Source organism: Cyphomyrmex costatus, unplaced genomic scaffold, assembly GCF_001594065.2.
Source record: "Cyphomyrmex costatus isolate MS0001 unplaced genomic scaffold, Ccosl1.0 scaffold51, whole genome shotgun sequence".
In the NCBI taxonomy this organism is placed as follows: Eukaryota; Metazoa; Arthropoda; class Insecta; order Hymenoptera; family Formicidae; genus Cyphomyrmex; species Cyphomyrmex costatus.
Genome location: NW_017279354.1, coordinates 1,223,479 through 1,239,789, shown reverse-complemented (window position 1 = coordinate 1,239,789; position 16,311 = coordinate 1,223,479). Strand labels below are relative to the sequence as shown.

Sequence of the window (16,311 nt, the reverse complement as noted above, 5' to 3'; positions counted from 1 at the left end):
AATGGCTAATACTTCGATTAAAAAAAATTATTTACAATATGTTTATTTTGATAAAAGTTACTTTAGAAGAGAAGGAATTGCACAAAACTTACGTTGGAAAATAGCAATAAACGTCTCCGACAACTTGTTTGTCAGCAGGGCTTCTGGCAACTCTCTAAAATACTGTTTGACAAGATCAGCGACATCGAATGCTTGCTGCCCATCAAAATTGATATTATCCCCCTGAGTCTCCGTCATAATCTTCAATTTCTGTATTCTCGACTTGACGCCGCTCTTTCTAAAGATGCCCACTTGATCCAGAGCGTTGGCTCTCAGCCATCTTAAAGCGATTTGGATACACTTAGGTAATGCTTGACCGGTCCTCTGTAGAGACAGCAAGAGTGGCACTCCGAAAACCGTCTTGTCTTTATAATCAGGCGTCTTAATTTTCCTGATAAATTTCGGAAGCTCCCAGTTCCAACCAGTGCGATGAGTCGGACAATACCGTTCCATGCATGCTGTGAGTTTTAGCAATGCCAGTTTCCTCAGAACTAAAAGTTGTCCACATGACATAGAAGCCATCGCTCTAGGACACAATGGATCTAAGGGTTCGGGATAGAGCGATCCTCTCTGGAAGCTGTGCCACCTCACAACGGTGCCCTTATGCCTAGGCAATTCTTCTTCCGGTTCGGAATCTCTACTGGCCACAGTGGAACCGCTCTCTTGGCTGCCGACCAATTCAGAGCTCCTGGACCTGGATTTTTCTCGGTAGACTGTCACCTCTTTAGACAATGACTTGCCTTCCCTATGGGATTCATCACGGCGCCGGAAGCTCTTGCGCATCTTATCCTCCCGCTTCGAGGATGTTGCCTTTTCATCTTTGTCTTGCGCGAGTTTGTCGCGATACCTCTGCGATTCCTTGCCGAGATTTAGGCTACCGCCGCGGGTGTTGATCGGTGAATTCTTTGCCGGCGTAGAATTTTGAGAACGCTCCTTGGAACTTTGAGAACGTACATTCACGAACTCTAGCACCTTAGCATGATTGCTGTTAGCATCGCGGAAATATCGGTGTCGCCAGTTCATTGGCTGGCATTCGGAGTCGCTCAGCGCGCCCTGATCCTCCCTGCCGCGATGTAGAAATCGGCGGGCGCGATTCATCTTTGTACGAGTCGGCGTCGGCGTCGGACCACCGCCTTGTGAACCGTCTGAGCAGTAGCTGGAGGAATCGTCGCCGAAGGGACTAGGCGCATTCGCCATCGGCGACGGTGGTAGGTGATATGGAGAGGCCGGTAAAGTGACCGGTGAACCGGGAATTTGTACAGGCGTAACTGATAGGAGTTCGTTGAAGGACACCGGCGCCGGCTCTGTAGGCGACACGTCAACGCAGTTCAGTTCCTTCATCTTCTGCTGCATAGACATCACATCGAGCACCTGGGGTCCGCTGATTACCACCCCGTCACGATTCTGACGTTTCCTCCGCCGTGATTTTAAGGACTCTACGCGTCTCAGAAAAGCTTTTGCGCCGTCCCGTAGCCTCTCCGAACCGGATCTACGAAACCGCGTACCGTTTTCCCCATCAGGAAGCGTTCCTGGTGGTAAGCTGCCGTACCGTAGATTCTCCAGCATGGTATCTTCCGCCTCTTCAGCCTCCAGACGATCCTCGATGGAGTCGTCCTCGGACGCAGCATTCTGTCCGGCGATCGCTTGCAGCCTCTCTACGTTTGCCGTTGTAACGTCGCCTATGCGTGACCAGCGTCTTGTCCTTTTCTCGAAAGTCCATTTTTCGCTCAAGGCGCATTGCGTGTCCTCGTCGGATTCATCACCACCAGCACTCTGTATCACAAATAATAACACATAATTTAAAATAAATTTAATACATAACAATATTAATTATAATATATACTATAAATATAATATTTCTAAGAATTAATGTAAAATTCTATAATAAATATAAATAATAAACCGGAGAAAAAAAACAAAAAGATACGATAATAAATAATTGGATAGATTTATGATTTTAATAAAGTCATTTCCGTTACAGAGAAAACACATTAATCAGTTTAAAGAAAAATTGGTTTATTATCATTAGACCATCATTAAAGCATTATATTTAATTAAATTACTATACAGATAACAATCATAATAATTAATTTTAACAAGAATATCATAGTCATTCTGATTGACCTAAATTTCCAAGCAAAAACGCGATCCGGCAAAATGTGATTCACCAGGCTGAATCACGATTCAGATCCAGCTGAATCTGGATCCGGGAATTTGATTCGAATGTGAGAATTCAATTCGTGCAGCTTTCGCGAGCAGGGCCTCGAACCCATTTGTTTCGCACGAGGATAATCCTGTCGCGTGCAAGGTGCGATTCGGGCAAGTACAAAGTAAGTAATAAACTAGCCGACCGGCGGGTGTAATCCGTAAAAGCTTGGGCGTTTCTTCCGCGGGATTACAGTGGGCTAACAAAGTGGCGAAAGAATGTGTGACTCACGTTTATCTGGCGTAACGTCCATATGAGAGAGAAACGTAACGCTGGAAATAAACTATACTCATTGAATGTTTAATGAACGACAGTACTTCGCAATCAATTCGTAACGATGAAATTAAGGACCGCCGCCAGTAAAGAACAGGCGAATCGCGCCCGTGCTCTATAATTAATTGTAGAAAGTGTTCCGTGCACTGGCCACTTTTACCACAGTTGTAATCGGCGATGGGGTCTTAGGGTCTCAAGTTAAGTATTTCCTGCTGTGCCCTCGGTAATAAAGGAAAAAAGAAATTACCGGCTCCATAATCGTGAGGTCATTAGCTGGCGTAATAAGAATTAAGTGGTTTCCGAAGGACCGGGAAATTCGAGATTTTCGAGACAAATATTGCTGTTATCACGTATTAATGCGTCACCAGGGTAACTTGGACTAAATTCCGATTAACTTAATCGACGGTTAACTCGAGCGACAAATTTCCGTTTCTATCAGCGTAGTTTAATTTTAATCTTCGTTCAACAACTCTTCATCTTTTCTAGTTCTAAAAATTAGAAAAAATAAAAAGTAAGTTGAACTGAAATGGAAGTTAATCTACATTGATAGAAACGAGGGCAAGAATCACTTAAGACACTATCTCTAATATACAGTTATTCTTAATATCCTTCTTTTGATTATAATTTTATTTATTTATTATTTAATAAATATTAATCTAACAAAGAAAGGACAATAAGAGTCAGATAGTAAATAAAATAAAATAAAGCGGTTAAAACATTTAACTTTAACTGTGTATATACATAGAAATAATTGAAATACAATAAATAAATTAGAAGTACTTAGCCGCTTATGATGTTATAAGAATGATAAGCGGCTAAGTACTTCTAATTTATTTATTGTATTTCAATTATTTCTATGTATATACACAGTTAAAGTTAAAGTTTAAATGTTTTAACCGCTTTATTTTATTTTATTTACTATCTGACTCTTATTGTCCTTTCTTTGTTAGATTATTATTTTATATAAAGAGTCCTTTATTTTTCATTTTATTAATAAATATTATTAAATATAATAGTGCTGATTAAATTAATCTAAGTTTGGTTGAAGTTGCTCTCGACAAAGTAAAAAGAATGATATTATAGTGGAAATAAAACATTGCCAGATGTTGGCCGGAAGATATAAAAATTAAGTAATCTCGTGTGTGAATGATATATAACAATTTCTTGTACCATATAACAATCAGTTTCATTCCAGATCACCATCAATTCAAGAAGTGTTACAATAACATTTTAAATTTCCGTCACGTCAAAACAGTTTACGTCCTAATTATGTCTCCTAAATTAAATTTCATTGTACCTTCTAAAATTTATGGTAGGCTATTACTGACTTATACCAGTGTTCCGCTCAACGGCCCGTCCGACGAACTGACATGACCTCAAACCGCTTGTTCCTAATTCATTTCGGGAAGCTTTGGACGTCCGAAAGAATGATTGTGCGCTTTTATCGCCATAATAAATCCCGTTTTATGTAGGAAATACGGCGTTTCCTAAGGCAGGATTATGATACATGTTGTAAAAAATAATTTATTAGAACGATCTCGCGTAGCGCAGCACGGTGTTGAGTGGCTAACGCTCGAAATGGGTTTGCAGGTCTCCGTGGATGAGAAACATACGAAGTTTCGTTTTTTCGCGTCTCCCACGTGTATCTTGTTTTTTCCTCGTTCGATTACGCGAGTGACCGAATAATGAGGTGGTGCTTCTCCTCGGGGATGTGGGCCACGGATAAAAATACGCGACATTGCACGCGCGGGATATCGGCCTGGAAACAAGACGTGGGCGCCGCCGGCAAAAAATAGATTTTTAAGATTTCGAAGTGCATTTCGCGTTCTGTATTGGCCTAATGCTACAGGCGGGGCAGGCGAACGAGCTTTCGAAACCTTTTCGTCGAGGCGACAGAAATAAAATCGGCTGGATGACGTCTGACAACGACGTCGTCGACGGTGTCGTCAGCGACGCAGTGAAGACGACTTCGGTGACAAACGTCGAGCCTTTGACGAAGCCTAAGAAGCAAGGCTCACGTTTTGGTGTAAGGCGCGGTATAATTGCGAAACTATTTTTGCGCCGCTAATTATTCCTTCAGATGGCCCTGTGCGCATAAATAAAACATCTCTTTTGCGTGCGGTAACACAGAAATGGTACATTTCTTTTTTAGTGGCGCCGGGTGACATCAATCATCCGAGAATTGGTATACCAATGTCATTATAATACTTATACTCATCTAACTAAAAATAAATCAAACGAGAAGTAAATACAAAATGCATCCTAGTTAATTTTAACAACATAAAAATACAACTTTTACAATATTATTTTTGATTTTGTTATCCTGTAATAAAGGTATCTTATAATAAATATTTAGTCGAGTTAGAGAATAAGATGTTGCAAGAAATGTTACTCAATCGATATTTATGCTTTAACCGTTTGACTGCTGAACCGATTTTCGTAATCAGTCCTCTTACGCCAAACGGAAGTATTTTTATATCAGGAGTAGTTAACTTTTTTGTCTGATATGCCATTATAAAGGTTCAAAATCTTTAGTGTTCCACTGTGCTACAAGCGAAGAAGAATCATAATCTTATTTATACTTTCTTCTTTTGTAAAAGCAAAAACTTCTTCTTTCTTTTACTAAACCGTTTTACACATTCGTGTTTAAATAAATAATTTAGCGCGAAAATAAATAAAATAAATGCAGTCAAAAGTACAAAAAATAGATTTTAGTAACGCACGGTTACTATATTACTGTTATCTATTATTTTTAATTTTTACAAATTGATACGCGACATCTTGAAGTCACATAGGTGTGTACCTAATTGGACACACATGTAGTCAAAATGTTAAGTCAGCGCTTTATGAAGAGTTGCATGATTTTCCTTTCGTAGACTGTTGCATTTCTTGTAAATTGCGTATTCATAACTAAGATTGCTAAGATTCAAAACGTGATTCTCGCTTCTTAGATGAGAAATGTGCGCTTGTGTGTGTATGTACGTGTGTTAAACGGTGCCACCGTGCAAATCGTATACGAGGCTTTCCTATGGCGAGACCGGGTCTATTGTCATGTATTAGCGTGGATCACGTGAGGTCGCACACAGACATACAGTGTATTTGTGTGTACTCAACGTGAAAATACAAAGGCGTCAAGTTTCGTAACGAGGAGCGATGTGTCGGTCCTATTGTTAGAAAGCCAACCGTCTTCGGGACGCACGAAAAGACGCCCGTTTTGGCTTAGTCACCTTTATATGGGGACTTGAAGAGATACCATAAGAAGTCGCAGGGGTCACCATGTCGTTTCTCTTTTCTCGGTAACGAAGCAACTAGGGCAGCCTCTGATAGAACGGATTGATGGATAACAGCGGAACGAAAAGCTCTCGGATGCGTGAATGCCGATAACGACTTTCCAGATCAACAAAAACTGGAAGGCTAAATAGAATCTCTCGTTCGCGAATTGCGATAAGTACTTGGCATCATGACGATGAGGCTGACGAGAATATAAAGTATCCATTACTCTTTCAACGTATAAAATTAATGGTTTACTTTACCGACATAATTCAGAAGCGTTTCAGTTTACATTGATCATTTATATCCTCAAGTTTTTTCTTGGATATAAATGCAAATTAATACAAACCATCGCATCTTCAACTACGAGAAGAACGATACTTCGATTTTTATTCCATGGCGCGTATTCTGATTATTTTTACTTTCTCCTCGACATTTCGCCGTCATCGTTATTAAGTATTACACCGGCGTCACGTTTGACGAAGGGCGAGACGGCGAGACGACTCTACGAGCCAACGACGAAGGCTATAGATATGTATTTATGTCGCGGAGGATCGACGCGATAGACACTTTTCTTCATCCTCCTCCTCCGAGGATGCACCTTTAGTAATGCATCTAACGCGAGAGCGTCGGCATCAATTCTCTCTCTCTTTCTATCTTCCTCCTTCGTATATAAGTTTCGCGGCTGATTACCATCCGTTCGGCACTTGAATCGTTCACTCGCTCACATGCACGTATCTGCGTTTCCGTTCCGGCGTATTACTACGAAAGACGTGACGATACCCCTATACGTGAGTTATTTCCGCGCGGCACTCAACGAGCCGTATCGCCCCGCCGTGTGTACGGTCGACGTCACTTCCGTCTAAGCAGGTTGAACAAACCTCCGTCCGTTGTTTTTCTGGGCCTGGACGATGGACGGTCCGACATACACGCGCGAATACGTGCGTGTATGGAAGGATTCTCGTTACGCAAGAGAATAAAAAATTCAACTTGAGTTCCAACAAATATCCTATTAAATGCATATCTCATTTATTTGTCCAACATTTCTGCGAAAGATATATGTAATATTGTTTTGTTATATAAAATTTGTATAAAATTATATCTGAAGTCATAATTCACATGTGCGTAATTATTTATATGTATTATAAAATTTCATTATGCATTATAAATATGCAGTTAAAAATATATAATATTGCAAATGTATGTATTGTATTATCATTTGATGCTAAATAAAACATAATTATACATGATATTAAGTTTCAGACTTTGATCTAGTGAATAATCTATTCTCGATTCCTTTATTATCTTATAAGCAATTATAACAGAGGCGCACAAATTATAGCTAAATACTACTGTTTATGAATGTTGATGTTGTCGGAATAATTAGTCGCGTTGGATTACCAATTAACCAGCCATCGTACACGATGATATTAATTTAATTTACGACGTCCAGATGAAAATGATTTATTGTGACAAGAAATTTCAGGAACTGCTCTTTTCACAAAATAACATTAATTCTGTTTAAATTCTTTGAAATTAATTTTACTCCAAAAGAATAAAAATTCTGTTCTTAATACATGCATTTTATATAGAAAATTTACAACTCTTTAAATTTTTTGTAATGAATCTTAAAGAGTTCACTCTTGGAGTGAGATTTGCTGCAAAAAATAATTAGAGAGTTGTGAATGTTCTACAAAACGCCTGTATTATTGATGAATTATGTAAGAATTCCTGTAATTTTTATATACGCATTGCAACTGATATTTGTAAAATAAGAATAAAATTTAGTGAATTGAAGAAATGAGCAATGCGATCGCCAATTGCACATGAAAGAAGGAAATCGTGATGCCTGGCAACGTTAAGCAAAAAGAGGTCGAGCTATAAATTCAATGACGACTGGTTGATACATCGCTAACAGGGGAGCCTATATTCGATGTTTCGCGTAAAGAAACGTCTAACATGGCAAACCGTACGATTCTCGAGGACTTGTCACTGAATCACAGATAGTCAATGAAGAAATCCACGACTGTACCCGCGACTGCAACCGTTGACTGTAGCCGTTGCAATCCACAGAAATCCCTGGAATGTCGGTCTCCTCTACTTCTTCTGCCATCGTCTCATTCGCAAGTACGACGATAACATACTTTCGAATCGAGAATTTTAACTCGCGGAATCGACAATTCACAAGGAGCGCGGTCAGTTTTTGCCCGCACAATTTGTTCGCGCTCGATTCTCGGCTAAGTTTCTCGAAATGTAATGGCCAAGGAAGAGCACAAAAAAAATATATCTGGAGCGTCGTAAAAATGTATCTTATTGTTAGCAGCATTATCCTACTATCGATAAAAATCACGAAACCGCACTTCTTAATCTTTAGTAGCGATCCTTTATTACACACAACAGACCATTCGTGTCATGGATCGAATTTTTATCATTATTCTTATAATATACAAAAATTAAGTAATTCTTTCATCCACTTACTTTAACATCTCTAAAAAGTACTTTTAAAGTTGTGTATTAAGAAAAGGAAAGAATATAAGATAAAGACATATTCTTAGCCAGGTGTCCTTCTAGTATTTAAAAAAAGTATATGCACGAATAAAAGAATGACTCAATCATATGTGCCAAGAGTTAGTAAAAGCTATAATATCATTTTATCTATAAATAAATCCAGGAAAAGCTGAGTTTCGTATCAAGTTTTCCTCAAGTTTATTTTGTACTGACCGAAAAGCGAAAATCTAAGTATAAATTCGTTGCATGCAACACGCGAAGAGAGAATGAGAATTTTTATCGTGTACCACCCAGGGCGAACGAAAACATTCGAAAATCTAGGTCATCGCTCTATGGTGGTTCTAAATTCGGGCCGTACGATCATTGCCGTATAGAAGCTTGCGGTCTGTTGTGATCAGTGACACTCGATGTGCAGCAGCCTAACGAGTACGAATGGCCCGTCATTGTGTGGAACGTATATCACAATATTCAATTAGCCTAACGTCAAAAAACCGCCAGTCAAACGGAGGCCACAGAGATATTTATGCGTCATTTTCATTAACGAGACGGCTGTCCAATTTTAAGAGCCAAGGAAATAAAAGAAATTAATGACACAGAAATAAAGATAGAGTTACAAAAATAAAAATATTAATAGATATATTGAGCAGTATATTTATCAATTTAGTATTCATTTATCTATTTAGAGATGCATAGAAGTAATAAAATATTTATTAACATTTGACTTGAAACTAAAAATCTATATTCTTTTTATAAATTATTATTTAATGTATTATATTTCTTACTTTTAAATTTACTTTTAATAAATTTAATTAATAAACAACTAACAATACATGTGAAATACTTTCGTAAAATTACGAATGTAACAAATCTTGCTTTCTCAAAATTGGTACAATAATGATCGATGCATTTTCCTACAAAGATTTTGCGCAAATCTCTGAGAAAACATAATACGGTGACATTCCCGTCACGCCTCATTAATCCTGATCATCGTCATCTCCATCGTCTCTTACTTCCGGTATCATTAACTAACGAGCGTTCACGGGGTGTCCTAACGGTGAGTAAATCCTCGTTTGCGAGAACCAGCTCGCCTAGTCGGTCGATCGATCATTCCAATCGCAAGGAGGTATTAGGACAGCGTCCGTTTCAGCTATAATTCTCGGTTGGAAAACCTCGTAGGAGTTTCTCCCGATGCGCATACTGGAAATGGCACGCATCCGGTGTAACAGAGACATTTAAGTGGGAGGTAAATCGTTATTACACGTGATACGTTTTGATGCTGCGCTGATAGAAGTGTTTACGAATGTATGGTTGTTCTAAAAAAATAAATATAAATTATTTAAATTATGATAATTGCAGCCATTTTTTCAGTGTGAAAAATTTCACTATTAAAAAAATAATCTCACAAGGTGATTAGGTTCCTCTTCAAAATTTAATACAGTTTATGATTTGAAACGGAGTTAGAAATCATTTGACGGATTGGCCAAACTCTGCTTCGAATGCTTCCTTCGTTGCGTAGACACGATTTCGTTGTCACGCCAGGGCTTCGTGCACAACGACGCCGCGCTGTCTGGCCGTCAGTCGTTTCTCCTGACGCTTCTCTCTCGACTCTCTCACAAGAGAGAAATCATCTCGTGGCATCCCGCTCTCGTCCCTTCGCCCGAGGCAGTGCGTGACACTTGTTTAATGCGCGTGACGTGTCCACATGTGTGCAGGTAAACGTTTCCGAAGAAAAATATAAAAACGGGGAAAACAGGCTTTTTCTGTCATTATTTATTATCATGGAAATGTCGCTTATTAGACGCTCTCTGGAATAGATCCGGAGAGTGCGCGAAACGTGGTATGTAGAAAATCACGAGGTATACACTGCATTTCAACGTGAAAGTAATCTTGCTGCGTGCAAAACTCAGAATTAAAACAAAAAAGACATCAGACTTTAAAATAGGTAGTTAATTATATTATCATTAAGCGTGAGAGAGTTTAGCCTGAATTCGTCAAGCTTACAAGATTTTATTTCTGCGTGAACGAAGAGAGCTTTTACGTTAAAAAAATGTCTTTTCGAAGCTTTATGGGTTCACAGACTGGTTTCGATTTCTGCCTTCGTGTTGCAAAGATAATCTGTGGCAGCGAGTTCGACTTAAGTCGAAATTCTGATGTAAGGGACATGCAGGGACATGAAACCATTGATTGCATTAAGTTGCGGCGCGATGCAACGGTTCTGTGCGGTCGTTGATTTAAACAACCGCGAACGGTATCGCGGTCTTCATCACGGTGTGACTTACGCTAATTGGTTTCTGAACGGTCCGATGGAAATTTATGGTAATATGTTCGACTCTCGGCCGCGAGCGCTAACTGCTCGTGATTGCTCGCGCAGAGCAACCGTGATAACTGCATCATCTGTAAATAAAGCATTGCGATTCGACGGCGGCTACCACCCATCGTAGCTGTGTGCGGTTAAATACTAGAAAAGATCTTCTAATACGCCTGGAAAGTAGTACTATTAGAATTACTTTGTTTCTCATGCTCAACGACAGAGACTAACAAAGTATTTAATATCTATCGTATTGAAAAAGAGTCTAGTAGTGGCTACCAAATGTCGAGTAAAATAATCAAATATTTGATAAACATAACGAAAAAATAATTTTACTTTTTTCAATATTTAGTAAGTATAGTACCAAATGATTCATTATGTTACTACGTTTCATATGATATTTATTAAATATTTAGGAAAGTAAAGTTATCTTTGTTTAGAACATATGATTAGAATCGTTTCATAATATTTGGTAGCTATTATTAGAATTCTTTTTCAATAGATAGAGCTGATGTTGCTTTAAAGACCTCGATTTCGAAAGTTCGAACTTTGAAGCTTTGAAAATTCCAAATTTCGAAACTTTAAAGAAAAAAAATTAAAAAATTATATAATCATTAATATAATATAACTAATAATAATATTTTTTTAAGTATATAATTTTAATTTTTTATTTACATTTACATCAAAAGTTTGAAGATTCTAATTATTTTCAAGCAGCGAATCTTTGAAGTTGTCAAAAGTAATATAGCTTTAAGAACTTTATACTGCTGATACTTGTGTAATTGTTAAAGATTAATTGATACAATTTTATTAGATAATAATACACTTTACTGATTAATAGCATGTTATTATTATGAGTAATAATTTTAATAATTTCTGGAAATAAATGAAATATACTACAAGTATACATATATTTAACGTTTTTAAAATTCTTAGAAAGATGCAAATTCCATTTAGTGCTATACTCCAACCTGCAATTAAAACATTGGGACAGTTTTTCTCGGTACTCCTCTTCCGGTGAGTATGAGAACGGTGATTATGTCGTGCAAGTGTAGCGGCGCGGCGCGCGAGGGTTATTAAAAACTAGATCCGCGTCGGGCGTGCAAGATCGCGTTCAGATCGTTATAACGGTGCGGCATAGAAATGCGCATATGCACGAGCGTGACAAGAGAACATTTATCTCGCGCTAATGACCGTTTCCTGTCATCCGATTTCTGCGGTATGCCACCTTAGAAACGCGCTTGTCTCTGCTCACGCTCGGCTCGATCGCTCGATAAGGAGCTTCTCGGGTCAGGGAGCTCTCATGTTGCGGACCAACATCCCGCTCGGATAATCATCGCTGTCCTCATCGTCATCCGAGGACGTGTACTTTCTACATAGAGACCGCGTTCGCAGAAGAAATGACACGCTTTCAGTGCGAGTTCCGACGAATTGGACGCGCTAATTATCGAGCGTGGGTACTTTCCTCTCATGCGGTATAATTACGGTAAGCCGAGTTGTAACTGGATTAATTTGTGCGAGAGATAAGGATGTGAAGCTTGTTTAACATCTTGGTTGAAAGGAAGCCGTACACATCGCTTTAATGGAAAATTTATGTTAGACGAAACATGTATCAGGCTTCTTATAATATAATTTTAATAATATAACCGTTAATAGGGAATAATATAATAAATATGAAGAGAATAAAGTACGATTTTTTTTCTTGTTAATTTATATTTACATTGAATGTCATAAGTTTTCCACACTTCTGTTCATGTAGATGTACTTAGACGGCAGATTAAAAGTACATCTGCTCGTGTAATAAAAATATCACTTGTAATTTGAAAAATATAAAAAATTAAAAATTCTAGGAACCTTTACAAAATAAATCTCGAAGGGATAAAAGATAATAAAATCCTTTTTAAGTATCTTGAAAAGATGACATCTACTACTCTATTTTTATGTGATATATAAATATTATAATATTAAAAAGAAATATTTAGAGAGTCATAAAGAATTAACGAAAATAACTTTGATATTGTATAAAAATTGTTGTTAAATAAAACTCGATTGTATAGATGGATTATAAAGTAGTAGAGTATGAGGAAGTGGAATTAATAAATCCAGAACACACAAATGCCGTACATGAATTTCTGTTTAATGAGACGTATTGTACACTTTGAGCCGCGCAGGAAACAGTGCGTTTTTCCGAATAAATACATAAAATTTACAGTGCACCGACCGTCGTACTATGGGAAAAAGCACCGCTCATCGATACGGGTATCGGAGGTAGAAACAGGGCAAGTCGCGTTCGTTCGCGCGAATTTATGGCAACCGGTTTGCGCGATCGACGGAGGAATGTCGGCTGTCGTTTGCGCTTGTCAACTCGCGCGAGAGAAAGAGACGCATCGTTGTCGTCGCTTCATTCCCTGTCGCGCCTTCCCAACAATTCGCGGTACTTTTCAAAGAGACTAGAGAGAGGTGCCTCGGAAAAACCACGGATAATGATCGATATTTCTTTAAATGCCGGGGGGGGGGGGGGAAATACGGTACCTCTCAGTCTCCGTAAATCAGTAATCTTTATTTAGTAGGACAATTTAAATTGGTCATCGTTAACCGTTCACCTGTGAGTCGCGTTCACGCTCAGGTATGCAAGTATTATTATCTCTGAGAGAACGACGTCGATTGTATAATGTGAGGTTCGAAAGATCGGAATTTATTCAGTCACGTCAAGAATATTGAAATGCTTTAAATCCAGAAATATATACAGCTGATACAAGACACGAACGATGTTATTCACTTTTCCTTTTGTCTTTACGATTCCTAGTTACAGATTTCAGAATAAAATCATGAAACTGAAATTACGAGAGCCTTTATCTCGGAGAAACGTAAAGAATTTAAGCAAAATTATTACAATTAAATTATTTTAATTGAAATAAAACGATACTGTATATAGGTCGAATGAAGTTTATGGCCACCCTGTCAACCCTCTGTTAGGGTAAAAATTGCCAAGTATTATTACTACCATGCCTTGCCAATGGCGTGACTGTGATATGCAGGTGCGACGTGGAATCGTGCCGCGCAGTCTGCCAGCGCGGCGTTCTCCGCGGTTGCGTGTACCGAACCTGTTTCCAGGTTTTACGCACCGGCGAAGCCGACGCCGGCGACCCGGGTGCGTACATGTAATTACGCCTACCACTATACTCTTTCCCCTGCTGAAGGCGTTCTGAATGCGAGAGCGTCCGTAATGTCGGGAGGATAGAAAAAGCGTCGCGTAAGAAAAAGGGGAAACGGAAAAGGGGCGACCATATGCAAGAGGAGAAGAAGGTAGATCAGTAGAGAAGGTGGGACGATGGAAGAAAAGGAAGAAGACGGGGAGGAAATGCAGACTTAAGGCGAATAAAAGAAGGCCGGGTGTGAAATGAGAGAATCATGTACAGGCAATGAAAAAGTTAAAATTGATAAAGGAAAAACCGAGGAGAGGATCATACACGAGAGAGGAAATATCTGTTGATATGAAGGGGATAAAGCGAAGCGGGGAAGAATATGAAGAACCTGAAGCACAGCGAAGCGTAAAGGAAGAGCTGAGAAAAAGGTGGAAAGGCAGAGTTGGATATAGAGTATCTTTTATAACAACTTTCTTGCCCGGCAATTAACTGTTTGCCAATTAATGAGTTGACCGTGATATCCCTCTACTTGGATTTTGCCTCCCTCTTTTTGTCTGAAATTATTCTCCCTTGCGCAAGAGAGAGAGAGAGAGAGAGAGAGCACATGCATGTAATCATGTAAGCACGTGTGTCCGTGTCACGGTAAAAGGCTGCATAAAGCTATGGTTACCGCGCCGGCAAATAATTACTCTCAGCTCACTCAGTTGTTGTACTCCTGTATTCGCGACGATAGGACGTCGATGATACTTCTACATGTCTCATCTCCTCCTTCCATTTCTGTCCAGCATTAGCGTGCGCTCGTTTAATGTGATAGCAATTCTCGTGCTCCCCGTAAACGCGAGTTAACAAGCCGGCGATCAGTTTAATTTGCCGTGCTTTCTAAAAGTATAGAAGTTTTGCTCGTATTTGCTGTGTGTATTAATAACCTGAACGATAGTGATGCACGGTATTAGAATTTGATTAAATAAAGGATGAAACATTAAATAAATCGATAGCATTAAATATGTCCTTATTAAATAAATTGTTGTACCATATGATATTAAATGTGTTTTAGGAAGAGAATTTTTCTTCGTTAATGTTGATGCATCGTATATTCTGTCTTGCCTTTTCGCTTGTATGGTATATACTATATCAAAATTTAATTAAAATAACATAATTACAGCTTGAAATAATCGATTAAATGATTAATTACGGAAATTACGATACCGACATAAAAACTGTCAAGTCACTTGTCGAATATTTTTAACGTAATATCTTTGCGATAAATACTGCAGACAGCTAAGTACACTCCCTCTAAATGGCTCAATTTATTGCCTTCGTCAGTACCGACGGCGTGGCTGCAGACCACTCCGGAGAAGCAGCAATTTTCGAGAACCAGATCGAAGTAGGGCACGAAAACGTGGTTGATCGAGCACGATAATACGACCGTTGTTAAACTGACCCAATTGCCGCAAATTGCCACTGTCGTTGATTCGACAAACATAGGGATTGAGAGTCGCGCGAGAGATCTCATTTTCGGCGGTCACGGGTGTAGAGAGTGAAAGCTTTTATTAATAACAATTATAGGGTGGACCGAACGAAAATGATCTCTGTAAAAGAGGAAAAGGGACTCGATCGTCCGACAGCGAAAGTCCCCGGATGTCTCTACTCCGTTACACGCGGATATATACGCAGCCACTGCTTTACCAAATTAAGTTACGTGCGATGCTCGCGTATAAATTATTCCTATAAAACGCATCAGTCATTCCTTTACTTTCTCTTGTCCGCGTGCATGTATGCGTTACGCGCGAGAAGTTTCGGCCGCAAAGAAATTCTTTAATCTTGTGAAATTGACGTAGGTATAATCTAGTATCGTTTGAAAATTCGAAGTCACGCAATTGCGATGGAATTTCAAAACTAGCGTGTCGCGAAAATTGCAAAAGAAAGTAAAAAGAAGCAAACAAATTTAGACATAATTAAAAAAATGAGTGAGAGAGATGTGGAGTGCAATAATGTTTTCAAACTTGTAAAAATAGTCTAAATTGTATTTACTTGTATATTTTAATCAAAGGGATCTCATCGTCGCAACTAAATCAATTTTAAAACGATAAAATAAAAAATTATTTTAATTACAACTTTACTTTTAATTTCTGAATATCGTGTTAGCGGTATGTTGAAGATGTATGCTAAGCACTAAGACGCCAAATGATGTACTTCACAAAATTTGGTTCATTATTTAATATAATGCCGCGAATTGAAGAAGGCTGAAAAATGTTGTACTACCACATTTAAAAAGTATTGATTTTTTTTCTGTAAGATTTTACGCTGAAGTTTTCTTCTTAATCTCATTAAAATTCTAGATTTGAAATAAAAAAGAACGAGAGTATTTCAATATAAAACGGAAGACTGTTATCTCTCTTGTTAGAAGAAGACTGTCGAAGAAGACGCTCTCTCTCTCTCTCTCTCTCTTGTTCGTCGAAATAAAGGAAAAATCCAAATATTAAACGAATCTATTTGTGCAGTCGTACTGTTGTGATGATTTTGCTGTGTTACGTTATTGTAGAGCGAGAACCTCATCATGA

At 38.5% G+C, this 16,311-nt stretch overlaps 1 protein-coding gene across 1 annotated transcript in view; it reads right to left on the bottom strand.

Moving 5' to 3' along the window:
• The window catches only part of cv-c (RhoGTPase activating protein), a 206,906-nt gene that overhangs the window by 2,537 nt on the left and 188,058 nt on the right, over positions 1-16,311 (bottom strand). The window contains exon 10 of the mRNA XM_018545992.1: positions 93-1,812. Coding sequence (XP_018401494.1) covers positions 93-1,812 — 1,720 coding nt within the window. The remainder of the gene's footprint in view (positions 1-92; positions 1,813-16,311) is intronic.